Source organism: Bufo bufo, chromosome 2 (assembly GCF_905171765.1).
Source record: "Bufo bufo chromosome 2, aBufBuf1.1, whole genome shotgun sequence".
Lineage (NCBI taxonomy): Eukaryota > Metazoa > Chordata > Amphibia > Anura > Bufonidae > Bufo > Bufo bufo.
Genome location: NC_053390.1, coordinates 70909556 through 70927441, shown reverse-complemented (window position 1 = coordinate 70927441; position 17886 = coordinate 70909556). Strand labels below are relative to the sequence as shown.

The 17886-nt window shown below is 42.9% G+C and overlaps 1 protein-coding gene across 2 annotated transcripts in view; it reads left to right on the top strand.

Moving 5' to 3' along the window:
* The window catches only part of LOC120992299, a 119633-nt gene that overhangs the window by 89007 nt on the left and 12740 nt on the right, over positions 1-17886 (top strand). Inside the window, exon 1 of one of the 2 annotated variants that reach the window (XM_040421187.1) lies at positions 4843-5086. The exons of the other annotated variant lie outside the window; for it this stretch is intronic. Within the exon in view, the coding sequence (XP_040277121.1) occupies positions 5035-5086 (52 nt within the window). The 5' untranslated portion in view covers positions 4843-5034. Of the gene's footprint in view, positions 1-4842; positions 5087-17886 lie in introns of those variants that run through there. 2 annotated transcript variants of the gene reach the window in all.

Genomic DNA, 17886 nt, shown 5'->3' with positions numbered 1-17886 from the left:
TTTTACATTTTCAAGAGAATTTCCATAACTGACTTTAAGATACAGTTCAGTTTTTTAAGTGACTTTGAGGGGTTTACATAATAGAAACCACCCATAAATGACCATTTTAGAAAATACATTCCTAAAATTATTCAAAATTGATTTTAGAAACTTTGGTAACCCTTTAGGTGTTTCATAGGAATTAAAGCAAAATGCAGGTTACATTTAAAAATGTCATTTTTTGTTCAGATTTTAAATTTGAATCCATTTTTTCTGTAGCACGCAAGGGTTAAGAGCAAAACAAAGCTCAATATTTATTACCCTGACTCTACAGTTTACAGAAACACCTCATATGTGGTCGTAAACTGCTGTAGTATGGGCATACTGCAGGGCTCAGAAGGGAAGGAGCAGGGGGGCAGATTCTGCTGGAATGGTTCTTGAGTGCCATGTCACATTTGAAGGGACCCTGATGCACCCCTACAGAACCCATTTTGGAAACTACACTCCTCAAAGAAGTTTTTGAGGGGTGTAGTGACCACACGGACGTTTCATAGAATTTAGAGACACTTGGCTGTAAAAAAAAAAATTATAATAATAATTTCTTCCAATAAAATGTAGCCCCAAATATTCAATTTTCACAGTAGGTAACAGGAAAAAAAGGACCCCATAATATGATTTTCCCCCCATTTTTCTCTGAATATGACAATAGTCCATATGTGGTCATAAACTGCTGTATGGGCACACGGCAAGGCTTAGAAGGGAAGGAGTGCCATTTGGCTTTTAGAAGGCAGATTTTGCTGGAATGGTTTCCAGGTACCATGTCACATTTGCAGAGCCCCTGAGGTACCAGTATAGTATGAACCCCCCAAAACGTAACCCTATTTTGGAAACTAAACCCTTCAAGGAATTCACACAGGGGTATAGTGATTGGCTTGACCCCACAGGTGCTTCACTGAATTTTTTTAAGCTTGAGACATAAAATTTAAAATTACATTGTATTTCAAATAAATGTAGTTGTAATAGGAGAAAATGTAACCTAAATTTTGTTACATAATTTTCCCCAAGTATGACAATACTCCCTATCTGGTCATAAACAGCTGTTTGGGCATACTGCAGAGTTCAGAAAGGAAAGGGCACCATGTGCATTTAAGGTCTAGTTTGTTGATTTATATGGCACTAGCCGGTAACTGCAGAGGCTCTGAGCTAAAATTAAAAAAATAAACTCCTAAGAAAGTGACCCCAGTGCCCGTGTGAAAAGCAAGGCATCATATATTTATGCTGTGCTTCCTGCTTTCAGAAACACCCTACATGTGACCCTATTCTTTGCCTTAATGTATGAGAGGGCTCAGGTATACCCAAGGTAATCGCCCAAAAACTGAAAAAATTATGTCTCTCAGACTATGGAAACACTAAAACATGATTTTTTTTGTTTCAAAAAAGAAATCATTGTGTAAAACTTACATAAATTAAAAAAAAGTATACATATTAGGTATCGCCGCATCCGTGACAACCTGGTCTATAAAAATATCACATGATCTAACCTGTCAGATGAATGTTGTAAATAACAAAAAATAAAAACAGTGCCAAAACAGCTATTTCTTGTTACCTTGCCTCACAAAAACTGTAATATAGAGCAACCAAAAGTCATATGTACCCTAAACTAGTACCAACAATACTGCCACCCTATCCCGTCGTTTCTAAAATGGGGTCACTTTTTTGGAGTTTCAACTCTAGGGCGGCATCAGGGGGGCTTCAAATGGGACATGGTGTCAAAAAAACCAGTCCAGCAAAATCTGCCTTCAAAAAACCGTATGGCATTCCTTTCCTTCTGCGCCCTGCCGTGTGCCCGTACAGTAGTTTACAACCACATATGGCGTGTTTCTTTAAACTACAGAATCAGGGCCATAAATTTTGAGTTTTGTTTGGCTATTAACCCTTGATTTGTTACTGGGAAAAATTTATTAAAATGGAAAATTTTCCCAAAAATTTAAATTCTGAAATTTCATCTCAATTTGCCAATAACTCTTGTGGAACACCTAAAGGGTTAACAACGTTTGTAAAAATCTGTTTTAAATACCTTGAGGGGTGTAGTTTCTTAGATGGGGTCACTTTTATGGAGTTTCTACTCTAGGGGTGCATCAGGGGGGCTTCAAATGGGACATGGTGTCAAAAAAAACAGTCCAGCAAAACCTGCCTTCCAAAAACCGTATGGCATTCCTTTCCTTCTGCGCCCTGCCGTGTGCCAGTACAGCGGTTTACGACCACATATGGGGTGTTTCTGTAAACTACAGAATCAGGGCCATAAATCTTGAGTTTGGTTTGGCTGTTAACCCTTGCTTTGTAACTGGAAAAAAATTATTAAAATGTAAAATCTGCCAAAAAAGTGAAATTTTGAAATTGTATCTCTATATTCCATTAATTCTTGTGGAACACCTAAAGGGTTAACAAAGTTTGTAAAATCAGTTTTGAATACCTTGAGGGGTGTAGTTTATAGAATGGGGTCATTTTTGGGTGGTTTCTATTATGTAAGCCTCACAAAGTGACTTCAGACCTGAACTGGTCCCTAAAAATTGGGTTTTAGAAAATTTCTTAAAAATTTCACAATTTGCTTCGAAACTTCCCCAAAAAATAAAATATAATTCCCAAAATGAACCAAACATGAAGTAGACATATGGGGAATGTAAAGGAATAACTATTTTTGGAGGTATTACTATGTATTATAGAAGTAGAGAAATTGAAACTTGGAAATTTGCTATTTTTTTTACACATTTTTGGTAAATTTGGTATTTTTTTATAAATGAAAATGAATTTTTTTTACTTCATTTTACCAGTGTCATGAAGTACAATATGTGACGAAAAAACACTCTCAGAATGGCCTGGATAAGTCAAAGCGTTTTAAAGTTATCAGCACTTAAAGTGACACTGGTCAGATTAGCAAAAAATGGCCAAGTCCTTAAGGTGAAATAGGGGTTAAGGGGTGGAATGAGCATTCTGACCTCACTGGTATTTTGCAGAAATCAATGTGCAGCGGACCGTGCAATTTTTCCACAAACATGGCATTTCAGTGCCCAATATGCTGTGCCCAGCTGAAGCGATCTGAGACTCACACCACACTACTTATAGGCAGGTTTTACTGGATACGGAAAAGCCATACATGTGGACGTAAGATGGGCACATGGTGAAGCTTAGAAAGAAAAGAGCGCCATTTCGCTTTTGGAGTGTGGATTTTGCTGGAATGGTTTTTGGGTGCTCATCAAATTTGCAGGGACCCTGAGGTACCCGTACAGTGGAAACCCTCTATAGGTGACCCCATTTTGAAAACTACACTCTTCAAGTTATTTATCGAGCAGTGGATTGAGCATTTTGACACCACAGGTATTTTGCAGAATTTAATGAGCAGGGGACTATGCAAAATGAAAATGCAAGTTTTCAACAGATATGGCATTTCAGTGCCCAATATCCTGTGCCCAGCTCGCCCTATCTGAGACATACCACACCCCTTAATTAGTTAGGTGGATTCTACTGGGTACAGAAATGTGGACGTAAAATGCTTTTTGGGTACGCTGCAGGGTTCAGAAGAAAATGCAGCACAGGCACCATGTTGATTTCAAATAGCCTCTGGGGTACCAGTTCAGCTATTTTCTAACAACTATTCGTTTTTTATTTTTCTCTCGATGTGAGGGATTTTTTTATGTTTTTATTTTATGATTGCAGATTTTTTGTGGAGCTGTGTGATATGCACCCAATGTCCAAGATGTGAATACCCCTTTAAGCCCTCACACAGCTCCGTTGAAACAAAAATGAAAAAGTTATGGGTCTTGGGATGTGGTGATGCAAAAACATAAAAAGAAAAAAAAAGAAAAGGTAACCATGCAAAAGTATTATACTGTACATTGCTCATCAGGGCTTATGGTCACCACTACAGCACAGATATGAGGTGGCTGGGATGGAAGCTGCTGCACAAGTGTGCCTATGTGCGATCCTGCAGTCCCAGCCACCGGAGAGGCCAGCGCTTTTTCCGATATCCCTGTAGTGTGGAAGCACAGCCACCGCTGCTGGATTACAGCGTGGTCTAATGTGATGGTAAAATAAATTAAGCCAGCAAAGGAAGCAATATGGACAATCACAATACATTAGTAAGCGCCTCATAATAACTTTCTCTACATGATAAATGCAATTGGCTAAGGTGAGATAACCCCTTTAATAAAATTTAATCAAGAAGTTACGTGTCGCCCAAAAATGGTGTAATTAAAGACTCACGCACACAAACGTTTTTTTTTTTTCTGTGTCTGTTCTGTATGCGGAACCATTCACTTCAAAGGGGCAGAAAAAAAAACGGAAGTTACTCAATGTGCATTCCGTGTCCATTTGTCTGCAAGGCTGTTCCGCAAAAAAATGTTCTATTATTGTCCGCATAATGTACAAAGATATGACTGTTCTATTAAGGGCCGGACATCCCGTTCCGCAAAATGCGGAATGCACACAGCAGGTATCCGTGTTTTGAGGATCTGCAAATTGGTAACGCAAAACATCCAATGGTCGTGTGCATGAGTCCTAGAGACTGCAATTGGTCCTGCAAGAAACAAGCCCTCATACGGCTACATCGATGGAAAAATAAAAAAGTTATAGCTCTTGGAATGTGACAATGAGAAAATGCTAAAAAAAAATTGCTTGGTCAGTAAACAGCCCGGTCACCAAAGGGTTAAGGCGTCACTTATGGAGAATGTATTTGGATAGATATTAGCTTTAATTATGTTAAATGTGGTGGCAGGACCAGAAGGGGATAACTGATTCTGAGTCCAGTCTCCCTGATTAGCATTCTCCCCTCAACCGCCGACTGCTGCGCCTGACAAAAGAGAACTCCTTCTAAGTTTTTCTTTTCCATGTGCTGAGGCCTGATTTCCCGTCATTGTGCAGACCCCCTTCCCTTACAGCAATGGACACTCCACCCTGACACTGAAAAGCTCAGACTCTCTGCAGCCTGGAGGATTTCACAGCACACAGAACTCCACTCCAAGAGATAGAGATCCAGTTTACTCTGATATTAGGGCGATAATGGGGATTCTCAGTCTGTGGCTTCTGGCGTCTGTCTGCATCTTCCTGCAGGGTAAGTAAAAAGTATTGTTCTATAAGAATAATCACAAAATTGTAACAATATAATATAAGTAATAATAGGAATAAGAATCACAAACATCATAACACATTAAAAATAACAATATAGTAGTAGTAGTAATAATAATAATCGTATAACAATATAATAGTAATAATATAAGTGTAATAGTAATGATTGTATTGTTATGTGTACTGTATATATACATATATGTTATAAATATCCAGTTATGATACAATTCTATTATTACTATTATAGTGTTTTAATAATTAGTACACTATTTTTACAGAATTATATTATTATTACTATTACAAAATGATACAATAATATTCTTAGGCTACTTTGCTGAACACTGGATCCGGCAGGGTTCAGCAAAAACGCTTCCGTTACTGATAATACAACCATCTGCATCCGTTATGAACGGATCCGGTTGTATTATCTGTAACATACCCAAGATGGATCCGTCATGAACACTATTGAAAGTCAATGGGGGACATGACGGATCTTGCTCCGCATCCCAGGATGGAAAGCAAATCACAGCATGCATTTTGGAGCATTCCGTTCTGTTCAGTTACATTTTGTCCCCTGTGACGGATCTCAATACCGGAAAATATTAACGCTAGTGTGAAAGTAGCCTTATACTGTTGTTGATATTATTAGTATTATTTCTATTATTATTATTAGTAGTAATATGTGTATTATTAGTCGTATTGTTAATATAATTATGGTATTCATTGAAATTCAAACTACGTCACAAAAGAGACCCAAAAAACGATATAACCATGTAATTTTCCAATTCATCTATACGGGGCTAGCAGAAATTATTCTGCAAAATACTAACTTGCAGAAATGACCGCAACAAATCCCTGCATGTGAACCATAAATCCCTGTGTCTGTGGTATTACCTAAACTCAAGGCAGGCATCAGCACCCGGCATACCCGGGCAAGTGCCGGGGCCCACAGCTTCTGTGGGGGCCCACAGCTTCTGTGGGGGCCCACAGCACAGCTGCCAGAAGCAATGAGCGCTTCCATCAATACAGATGGAAGTGCTTATTGCTGGAGCGCAGGGAGCTGGGTCCTGTCACTTACCGCTCAGCTCCCCGCGCTCCTCCACTTCTTCAGGCCAGCGGCGCTCTGAATGGTGAAGCAGGAAGACTTCTTCCCATTCCACCATTCAGCCTGCAGGCAGGGATCGCTCTGCTGGCCTTTGTGGGCAGAGCCTGCAGCCCGGTAATCTGCATAAGTTCTGCAGAGCGATCTGTGCCTGCAGGGAAGAGATGACTATGAGCTTCAGGAACTGGACAAGGTGAGTAGTTACTGTGTTTTTGTTTTTAATACAGAGGGGGCACAGAGGACTTTATTACTATGAAGGGGGCACAGAGGACTTTATTACTATGGAGGGGGCACAGAGGACTTTATTACTATGGAGGGGGCACAGAGGTTTTTATTACTATGGAGGGGGCACAGAGGACTTTATTACTATGGAGGGGGCACAGAGGTTTATATTACTATGGAGGGGCACAGAGGGCATTTCTACTATGGAGGGGCACAGAGCCAGAGGGCATTACTACAATTAAGAGGGCACAATGGGGATTTCTACTATGAAGGGGGCACAATGGGGATTATTACTATGAAGGGGCACAATGGGTATTATTACTGTGAAGGGGGCACAATGGGGATTATTACTGTGAAGGGGGCACATATCTGGGAATAACTACTGTGAAGTAGGTACATATCTGGGCATAACTACTGTGAAGGGGGCCCATAAGCGGTGCAGTGCAATTAGCACAGTGCAAATGAGATGATGTGCAGTGTACTCTTGAAGAGGAAGCAGTTTTGGTACGAGTGTCACCTCCTCTTCTAAAAGCTGATCAGTGGGGTGCCGGCTGTCAAACCCTCCCGAACTGATACTGATTACCTACCCTGAGGATAGGTCATCAATATAAACATTCTGCGCAACCCCTCTACGGACCTTATGCAAATCAATTTAGCTGTGACCCGAAAGGTCTTTGCACCCACATATATTATCCAACATGTTGCAAGAAAATTTAGACTAAAACCTTCAGGATCACAGGTGCATATCCATGAGGCAAACATAATTACAAAAACAAAATGGCTGCACACCATTATATATACAAACAATAGAGCTAGGAAATGGGGGTCATTCTAGATAAAAGTGGTACAATACCGACTATAAATGAGTATACATGAATACGACACGTATGTACGCTAAGAGCTTCCATTATTCATGTATACTCATTTATAGTCTGTATTGTACCACTTTTATCCAGAATGACCCCCATTTCCTAGCTCTATTGTTTGTATATATAATGGCGTGCAGCCATTTTGTTTTTGTAATATATTATCCAACAGTAATAATACAATTTATCAGCAGATGGCAGCGTAATCTCAGTGTTTCCTACTATACAGTTATTTCTAGTGCATACATTTACGGTACATCACAGTGCAATACATTATATTCCAGTGCGGCTCATCTACAACGGCAATCACAGCCTGCCCAAGGGTGGTGATATGTCGTCACAGGCCACTTTTGACATTTCCACTATTTGACAGCTAAGTCCTGGGTCTGTGCACACAGGGCTTTTTACCCTCCTTAGTGCATTACCTACTCTTGTGGTACGTTAGGTGGCGTTTCCCAGCATTATCAGACCTGCACAGCACACATGTGACATATCACATTACATAAATAACATGGCCTATCATACATCAGTGCAACTAATGGTATAATAGCATGAAAATAACACATAAACTTAAAGCAACAGTCATGGGGTGAGGTGGAGTGGCCACCGCAACAAGATCAATGGTAACCCACAGGGACAGTGCTTTACGGTCCATTCACACATCCGTATGTGTTTTGCGGATCCACGGATCTGCAAAACACGGACACCGGCAATGTGCGTTCCGGATTTTGCGGACTGCACATCGCCAGCACTATAATAGAATATGCCTAATCTTGTCCACAATTGCGTTGAAGAATAGGACATGTTCCATTTTTTTTAGAAACGGAATTGCGGACCCGGAAGTGCAGGTCCGCATTTCCGGATCCGGGCTGCACATCGTGCGGCCCCATAGAAATGAATGGGTCCGCAATTCCGTTCCGCAAAATGCGGAACGGAATTGCGGACGTTATGCAAAGGATCAATGTTTTCTTTGGTTCAGCCTTCTTACTAGAATTCTATAGAAAAATTATCATTGCTTATCAAACTCCCTGAAATGTAATCTTACAATAAAATAATAGAGGAAATCCTAAAACTACAAAGTAAAATAAAATCATGAAAAACAGAAAAGGAAATGACTTTGTTCAGAGGGGGCTTAGAGACATACCTGTACATAGACCTGATGTTTGTCTTCTCTGCCTGTCTATCTATAGAGGTCAGTAATCGATGTCCTGTTACCAGTGATCAGTATATGGGGATAGCTAATAAGTAGGCCCCTAATAGTAATGAAGTAATTAGTTAATTCATCAATAGATACATTATCATGCACAAATAAATAAATACATACAAATAAATAAAATGAGAAAAAAATAAAAAAGAAACCCCGGATCAAAAAAAAAAAGACTCTAAAACCACAAGCACAGTTTTAGACATTTTGCGTGATACAAGTGGGTTTTGCATGGCCATCAGGTGCCCAGGCACTAATGCACTGCTCGACACTGAAACTGCAACATCAAGAAGGAAAAGAAGCGGAATTATGGAAGCGCTGTTAGGAGAATTATGGGAGCGCTGCTGCCTTCTCAAAACAGCTGATCGGCGGGGGTACCGAGAGGAGGACAGAGGACAGGTCATCAGTAAAAAAATCGTGGAAAACTCTTTTAAACTGAACTGTGTGACACTTACAGTACTTTGTGCAGTATATTTTTTTTTGGGCAGTTTACAGTTTTGGCTTTAACGTATAGCCTGGGGCATAGCTTTGTGATAAGATCTATGATTCAGATGTGCAAATTTTTTTTTCTATATTCTTTGCTTTCTTCTTTCATATCGATTGTGTTCTCACATTGGTAGCAACATGAGTTAATACACTGTCTGTTAAGCCAACCTATGGCTATGTTATTAGAGCATCATATTATATGGCACCTATACTTAGGCAATGTTTGACATGGTTATTTGTACATTGTATGACATACCATCATGGGGGTGCCAGCATACAGGGAGCCTCAGGTGCTATACATGGCAACTCAACAAACCACTAGAGCTATTCAAATAGGAAACAAATAGAAAGAAAACACAGGAGAAAATAAAGGAAATCTGCAGCCTGTCATGGTAAATCTGTGGAAACAGTTGTGTATAAATCTATCTATCTATCTATATATATATATATACAGAGTCCTGATCAAAAGTTTAAGACCACTTGAAAAATGGCAAAAAATCATATTTAGCATGGCTGGATCTTAACAAGGTTCCAAGTAGAGCTTCAACATGCAACAAGAAGAAATGGGAGTGAGACAAAACATTTTTTGAGCATTCAATTTAATGAAAACAACGAATAAACTGAAACAGGCTGTTTTTCAGCTGATCAAAAGTTTAGGACCACACCTCCAAAAAAAAACTAAACCCCCCCCCCCCCCCCCTCAAACAGAAATCCAAGTTCCAAACATGAACTCAGTAATGAGTAGCTCCGCCGTTATTGTTTATCACTTCAAAAATTCGTTTCGGCATGCTTGATGCAAGCGTTTCCATGAGGTGAGTGGGAACATTTCTCCAAGTGGTGAAGACGGCCGCACGAAGGCCATCTGCTGTCTGGATCTGTTGTCCATTTTTGTAAACTTCCCTTGCCATTCATCCCCAAAGGTTCTCAATTGGATTCAGTGGCGTCTCTAGCTTTCAAATTTTGGGGGGGGGGGAAACTGGGGGCCAGGACAAAAGTAGGGGGGGCAGCTATAACAACGATACATTTACACAAGTACGCTTAGAAATGCTGCGATACTTTACCCAATACCTAAAACCGCAACAGGGAAGAAAAGTCCTGTTGTCTGTGGTTTAAAAAAAAATAAAAAATCACTAAGATTTCAACATGTCCTAGTTGCCTGTGGATGACACTTTTATAGGGAGGGGGATCTGGGGATGACACTACTATGGGGGGGAATCTGTGGATGACACATACCATATATAGCATCTTATACTATATGTGTCAACCACAGATCCACCCCATGACAGTGTCATCCACAGATCCACCCCATGACAGTGTCATCCCCATTTCCCCCTCCATAACAGTGTCATCCACAGATCCCCCTCCCTATAACAGTGTCATCCACAGATCCCCCTCCCCGCCGCTCACAGGAGTGTACATTTGACATTTCTAAACTGTAATCCATATCCTGCAGTAACTTTAAATCAGGATTAAGCGGCCGCTCATCTCTACTAGTACCTTAACCTTACACCACTCGGCTAGCTTCGGTAACAGGGCCAGGCTACAGCCTACAGGCACTGCCTGTTAGTTGTTACCGAGCGAGTGCTGATTTCTGCCGGTCAGAGGATACGGATTACAGTTTAGAAGAAATGTACACTCCTGTGAGCGGTCCAGACCAGTGGCGGATCCAGAGCCTGGTCTCGGGAGGGGCACTTCCAGATTATTTTCTGTCCGCCGTCACAGAACAAGGGTGCTTATAGAACAGACTACACAGTGTAGAGGTATACTGTACATTGTGTGGCACAGTGTAGAGGTATACTGTATATTGTGTGGCAGTGTAGAGGTATACTGTACATTGTGTGGCACAGTGTAGAGGTATACTGTACATTGTGTGGCACAGTGTAGCGGTATACTGTATATTGTGGGGCACAGTGTAGAGGTATACTGTATATTGTGTGGCATAGTGTAGAGGTATACTGTATATTGTGGGGCACAGTGTAGAGGTATACTGTATATTGTGGGGCACAGTGTAGAGGTATACTGTATATTGTGGGGCACAGTGTAGAGGTATACTGTACATTGTGTGGCACAGTGTAGAGGTATACTGTATATTGTGTGGCACAGTGTAGAGGTATACTGTATATTGTGTGGCACAGTGTAGAGGTATACTGTATATTGTGGGGCACAGTGTAGAGGTATACTGTATATTGTGTGGCACAGTGTAGAGGTATACTGTATATTGTGGGGCACAGTGTAGAGGTATACTGTATATTGTGTGGCACAGTGTATGCTATATGTGTATAACATAAACATATTTCACATGAAAACTTACAATTACTTGGCTTGGCCCTTGGGGATCTCGGACGCCACTTCAACACTTGGCTGGGGGCAGAGGGGTCACAGAGCAGGGAGAGGCTGGTGCTGCTACTAGGAGGTCATACCATGGGGGAGTAATAAAGCCCACCATAATGCCCCCCCAGTAGAAATAATTCTCCTTATAATGTGACAATGCAAAAAATACCCCCTTGTAATGCCCCCAGTTGAGCTAATGTCCCCCATAATGTGCAAGTATAAAATACCCCTATATAGTGCCCCCAGTAAATGCCCCCATAGTGCTCCTCTCCCCCCTTCCTCGTAGTGCCTCCCATAATGTACCAGTATAAAATGCCCCATATATCGTGCCCCAGTAGATGCCCTCAGTGTCCCCCATAATTTGCAAGTATAAAATACCCCTTCTTAGTGCCCCCCGTAGATGACTCCATAGTACTCCTCTCCCCCCTTCCCCATAGTACCCACCAGAATGTGTCCCAGTATAAAATGCTACTGTACAGAGCACCCCATATAAAATACCCCTTCTTTGTGGCCTCAGTAGATGCCCCTATAGTGCCCACCAATAATGTGCCAGTAATAAGTGCCCTCAATAACGTGCCAGTAATAAGTGCCCCCAATAACGTGCCAGTAATAAGTGCCCCCATCACGTGCCAGTAACAAGAGCCCCCCAATGTGCCAGTAATAAGAGCCCAGTCCCCCATCACGTGCCAGTAATAAGAGCCCCCCCCAATGTTCCAGTAGCAAGAGCCCCCCATCATGTGCCAGTAATAAGCCCCCCATCATGTGCCAGTAATAAGCCCCCCATCATGTGCCAGTAAAAAGCCCCCCCATCATGTGCCAGTAATAAGCCCCCCATCATGTGCCAGTAATAAGCCTCCATCATGTGCCAGTAATAAGTCCCCCATCACGTGCCAGTAATAAGCCCCCCATCACGTGCCAGTAATAAGCCCACCATCACGTGCCAGTAATAAGCCCCCATCACGTGCCAGTAATAAGCCCCCATCACATGCCAGTAATAAGCCCCCCATCATGTGCCAGTAATAAGCCCCCATCATGTGCCAGTAATAAGCCCCCCCATCATGTGCCAGTAATAAGCCCCCCATCATGTGCCAGTAATAAGCCCCCCCATCATGTGCCAGTAATAAGCCCCCCCATGTGCCTGTAAAACTATTGTAAAAAAAACAAAAAAAAAACACTTATACTTACCTCCATGTCAGCGATGCGATGCAGGCCTCTTCCGGCCTGCGTCCCGCGCTGTATGGCTCAGGCGGCGCGATGATGTAGTGCCTGCAGCCTATCAGAGGAAGGGGAAGGGAAACGCCTCTCCCTCCCCTGCCCCGCCGCAGCACAGGCAGATGACTATGGAGATGAGCGCAATGGAAGCGCTTATCTCCCTGTGCCCGACTGCAACGGCTCACTTGGGGGGGCATTTTAGTTGGGGGGGCACAGAGATGTAGGGGGGGCCGTGGCCCCCTCTGGTCCCCCCTCGCGACCAGGGGAACACGCAGGATGGGCCAAAAGAGTGATGTTATTCTCCTGGAAGAAGTCCCTTGTCCTGCGGGCATTGTGTACTGTAGCGTTGTCCTGTTGAAAAACCCAGTCGTTACCACACAGACGAGGGCCCTCAGTCATGAGGAATGCTCTCTGCAACATCTGGACATAGCCAGCAGCCGTTTGACGCCCCTGCACTTCCTGAAGCTCCATTGTTCCACTGAAGAAAAAGGCACCCCAGACCATTATGGCGCCCCCTCCACTGTGGCGCGTAGAAAACATCTCAGGTTGGATCTGCTTGTCATGCCAGTAATGTTGGAAACCATCAGGACCATCAAGGTTAAATTTTTTCTCATCAGAGAATAAAACTTTCTTCCACTTTTCTTGTCCCATGTTTGGTGCTCTCTTGCAAAGTCCAAACGAGCAGTTCTGTGGCGTTCAAGGAGACGAGGTCTTTGAAGACGTTTTTTGTGTTTGAAGCCCTTCAGTCTCAGATGCCGTCTGATGGTTATGGGGCTGCAGTCAGCACCAGTAAGGGCCTTAATTTGGGTCGAGGATCGTCCAGTGTCTTGACGGACAGCCAATTGGATCCTCCGGCTCAGTGCTGATGAAATTTTTGTTGGGTCTTCCACTTGACTTTTTTGTTCCATAACCCTCAGGATCATTTAAGAAATTCCAAATGACTGTCTTACTGCGTCCCACTTCAGCAGCGATGGCGCGTTGTGAGACCCTGCTTATGCAGTTCAACAACCCGACCACGTTCAAAAAGGGAGAGTTTTTTTGCCTTTGCCATCACAACGTGTGACTACCTGACAGAAAATGACAATAAATCCACATCTTTGCACAGATTTGGCCTTTTAAAGGCATGTGGTCCAAAACTTTGGATGAGCTGAAAAACAGCCTGTTTCAGTTTATTCGTTGTTTTCATTAAATTGAATGCTCACATTTTTTTTGTCTCACTCCCATTTCTTTTTGTTGCATGTTGAAGCTCTACTTGGAACCTTGTTAAGATCCAGCCATGCTAAATATGATTTTTTGCCATTTTTCAAGTGGTCTTAAACTTTTGATCAGGACTGTATATACTGTATATAATATTATTATAGTTCTTCCTATGAAGAAAAAATACAAACATAAATTATAAATAATGAAAATAATCATGTAAATTAGGATTAAAGGGGTTATCTCATCTTTTGCTATATCACTAAATTATGCCACCAATGTCACCTATCTCCAGAAAAGGCCCCAAAAGCGACAGAAAGCGCACTGCGCATGCGGGGCATCCTCTCCATTAATTTCTATGCTAGTCCTGAAAACAGCAGAGCAAACTTTGGAAGTCTCATAGAAATAAAATGAGAGCGCACCGCGCAAACGAGGCACTGCTCTATTCATTTCAATGGGACTGCGGGAGATCGCTGAGCCAGCGCTTGTGATCACAGTGATCTACAGTATGTGACTGTTACTATTATATGACTGTTATCAGTGATCTGTACATGGGGACAGCAGGGAACACATTAGCTAGCTTTTTCCAACATAGTAAAAAAAAATCTGGTAAATTGTACAGCTGGATTTGCGGTGGCAACTACTCTCAGTGCCCGAGGAGGCCCATCCCGGCACTGGCCCATCTGGCATTTGGCAGAATTGGGAGATAGGCAGCCCAGCCCTGATGCCTAGTAACTACTATAATACTGCGCCCAGTGTACAAGAACATACCGTACTTTTGCTCCATAAGACACACTTCCCCCCCCCAAAAGTGGGGGTAAAATGGCAGTGCATCTTATGAAATGAACACTAGTACGTGCTTTCATTATGGAAGCGCTAACTACTACACAGCAGGACCAGGGAACTGTGAATACAGAACTCCTGGTGCTGGCTGTACTCACCGCTCCCTGGTCTTCTCCACGTCGCTCTTCACTGTAGAGCATCAGGACGTAGTGCGCACACTATGAACTGATGCTGTGTGACGTCATGTCATGGTAAAGTGGGGGCCTGAGAAAAGCAGGGAGCGGTGAGTGCAGAGAGAACCGCTGGATCTCCCGAGTGGTGGCGCAGTCCAGAGCAAGAGAGGTAAGTTCATTTATTTATTTTATGTCTGATGGGGGTCTGATCTAAAGTCTAATGAGGAATAGTGGTTTGATGGGGTTCTAATCTGAAGTATAATGAGGAATGGGGTTCTGTTCTGAGGTCCGATGGGGTCTGCGGTCTAATAATCAATGAGGGTCTAAATTGGGGATCTGATTTTAAGTCTCATAGGGGTCTGATATGAAGTCTAATAATCAATGGGGGTGTGATCTGAGGTCAACTAATCAATAGGGGTCTGATCTGAGGTATGAAATGAGGTCTGATGGGGTTCTGATCTGAGGTATGATAGGGACTGAGGTCTGATAATCTATGGGAGTCTGACCTGAGGTCTGATGGGGGATTGATCTGAGGTCTGAATATGAGGTCTGATGAGAAATGGCGGTCTTTATGGGCATCTGGTCTGAGGGTCTGATTATGAGGTCTGATGAGAAATGGGGGTCTGATAAGGATTGCTGGTCTGATCTGAGGTCTCATGAAGAATGGGGGTCTGATTTGGGTGTCTGATCTGAGGTCTGATGAGTTTTGGGGACCTGATGAAGATTGGGGGTCTGATCTAAAGTCTGATAAAAAAAGAATTTTCTTATTTTCTTCCTCTACATCATAGGTGGGTCTTATGGAGCGAAAACTACGGTAACTATTATTATTCTTTCCAAGTATAGAATGACTATTGCTACTGCTCTCTATAGTGTTTCGGCAGTGGGTGTGGAATAACTGTGTTAACCAACAGATTTGGCTTTGGGCTAATCCTAAGGACATTATCCTGGCAGTCCCCCGGTTTTCACCCTATAACCCCTATACAGGAATCTGGACTTCTCTGCATGGAAGCCACCAGGCCGCTACCTCCTGCAGTAGTCTCTGTGTGTGTTTAACAACTGATCCACGGGGGTCAGAGACCCTGGTACTAGGCACCAGGGGGTCACGCAGAATTGTAGTCAGGGACAGGCCAGGTCAGGGCTGGAGAAGTATGTGCAATACGGGAATGAGTCAGCAGTCAGGGCAGGCAGCAGAGAGGCAATAAGGGTAACAGGCACAGGTCAGGTAAGTCAGTGGGCAAAGGAAGAGAGGTTTTAACGACAAACAGGCCTCCTCCTGCATGGAGGGACAGAGCGGGTCCGGCAGCCAGGCCCAGATGGCAGCAGGAGGCAGGGCCGGTCTACCAGGTAAGTTTATCACAGCAGCTGCCACTGTAACATAGAGACTGTGTAGTACTATATTTGCCAATCTTGTGTTAAAGAAAACACTAAAACTGTCCCTCTCAGACTCTTTTGTGGCCAAGTATCCTCTGACCATACATAAAACCCAGGGATAGTAGCAGGAATTCTACGGGATGATTAACGAGGAGGAGCACCATTATGTAAATGTCTTCAGAACTCTTGTCCTTTCTGTATAAAAGCCTCTCTGTCTGCGCTCGGCAGCTCAGAAATAATCACTGGTTGAATTCTCTTGATTTAAAACTTTTCAAGGTGCAGCCTCCTGGCCTGGATGATTTGTTATCCTCTTTATTTGTGTTTCCTATGTATGACGTCATATATTGATGTAATCAGCTTGTTTAAAGGGGTTGTCCGGGTTCAGAGCTGAACCCTGACATACCCATGGAGAGCCCCGGTACGTCACCGGAACTCCTGAAAATGCCTCTACTCTGTCCGATTTAGTGCAGGGCAAAGGAGAGCATCAGAGCATGAACTGCTCCGATTCTCAAGTCAGGGGGGCTGCCTGGGTGAAAATGGAGGTATGTCCGGGTTCAGCTCTGAACTTGGACAACCCATTTAAAGGGTTGTTCCATGACTAATGTAAAAAAATAAAAACCAGGCCTCATATAGTTCATGACAATCTCTTTCTAACAAACCAGCCCTGTACCTCACATGGATCCAGAGATCTTCCCATTTTTTGTTCTGCTTGATTTATATCAATCTGACAGCTCAAGGGGAGTGTCTTTTCTGCTGAAGCTCAGGGGGCGTGTCCACGCTCTCCCTATCACAGCTCAGGAGGCAGGTGAAGGATGAAACTGAGCATGTGCGGCCACCTCAGTGAGCTGGACACAGAAATAAGAAATAAAACAAACAGTAGTTATACAGATATACAAATACATTTTATTGAATAAGGGTACTTTCACACTAGCGTTGTTGGATTCCGGCAGGCAGTTCCGCTGCGGGAACTGCCTGCCGGATCCGAAAATCAGTATGCAAACGGATATAATTTGTTTCCGGATCAGGATCCGTCTGATTTGGCTTTGGGCTAATCCGTCTGTCATCTGGAAAAACGGATCCGGCATTTATTTATTTTCACATTTTTAAAGGTCTGCGTATGCGCAGACCGGAAAACCAGATTCGTCAATGCAGCAATTTCCTGAACACTTGGTACTGGATGCGGCATTAATACATTTCAATGGAAATTAATGCCGGATCCGTCAATCCGGCAAGTGTTCCGGAATTTGGGCCGGAGAAAATACCCTCTGGCCAAATACCATAAAAAGGGACGGAACGGAAGACATCCTGAAATTTTTTAATTACATGGGAACTACTTTAGACAGATTACAAAAAAGAGAAAAAGTTTTGGGCCAATACAAAAAGGTGAAAAAGTTCTGGACTGAGTTCAAAGTTGATATTAAAGACGTGGCAAGAAATTATATCACTATAGCTACTTTCACACTTGCGGCAGAGAGATCCGGCAGGAAATTCCGTCAACGAAACTGCCTGCCGTATCCGGCAAAACGTATGCCAACTGATGGCATTTGTAAGACTGATCAGGATCCTGATCAGTCTTAAAAATGCCTGATCAGTCAGAAAAATGCATTGAAATGCTGGATCGGTCTTTCCGGTGTCATCCTGGCAAAACGGATCTGGCATTTATTTTTTCCACCTTTTTTTCGGTCTGCACATGCGCAGACCGGAAGGACAGATCCGGCATTTCCAGTATTTCTGGCACTAATACATTCCTATGGGAAAAATGCCATCCGGCATTTAGGCAAGTCTTCAGTTTTTTTGGCCGGAGATAAAACTGTAGCATGCTGCGGTTTTATCTTTTGC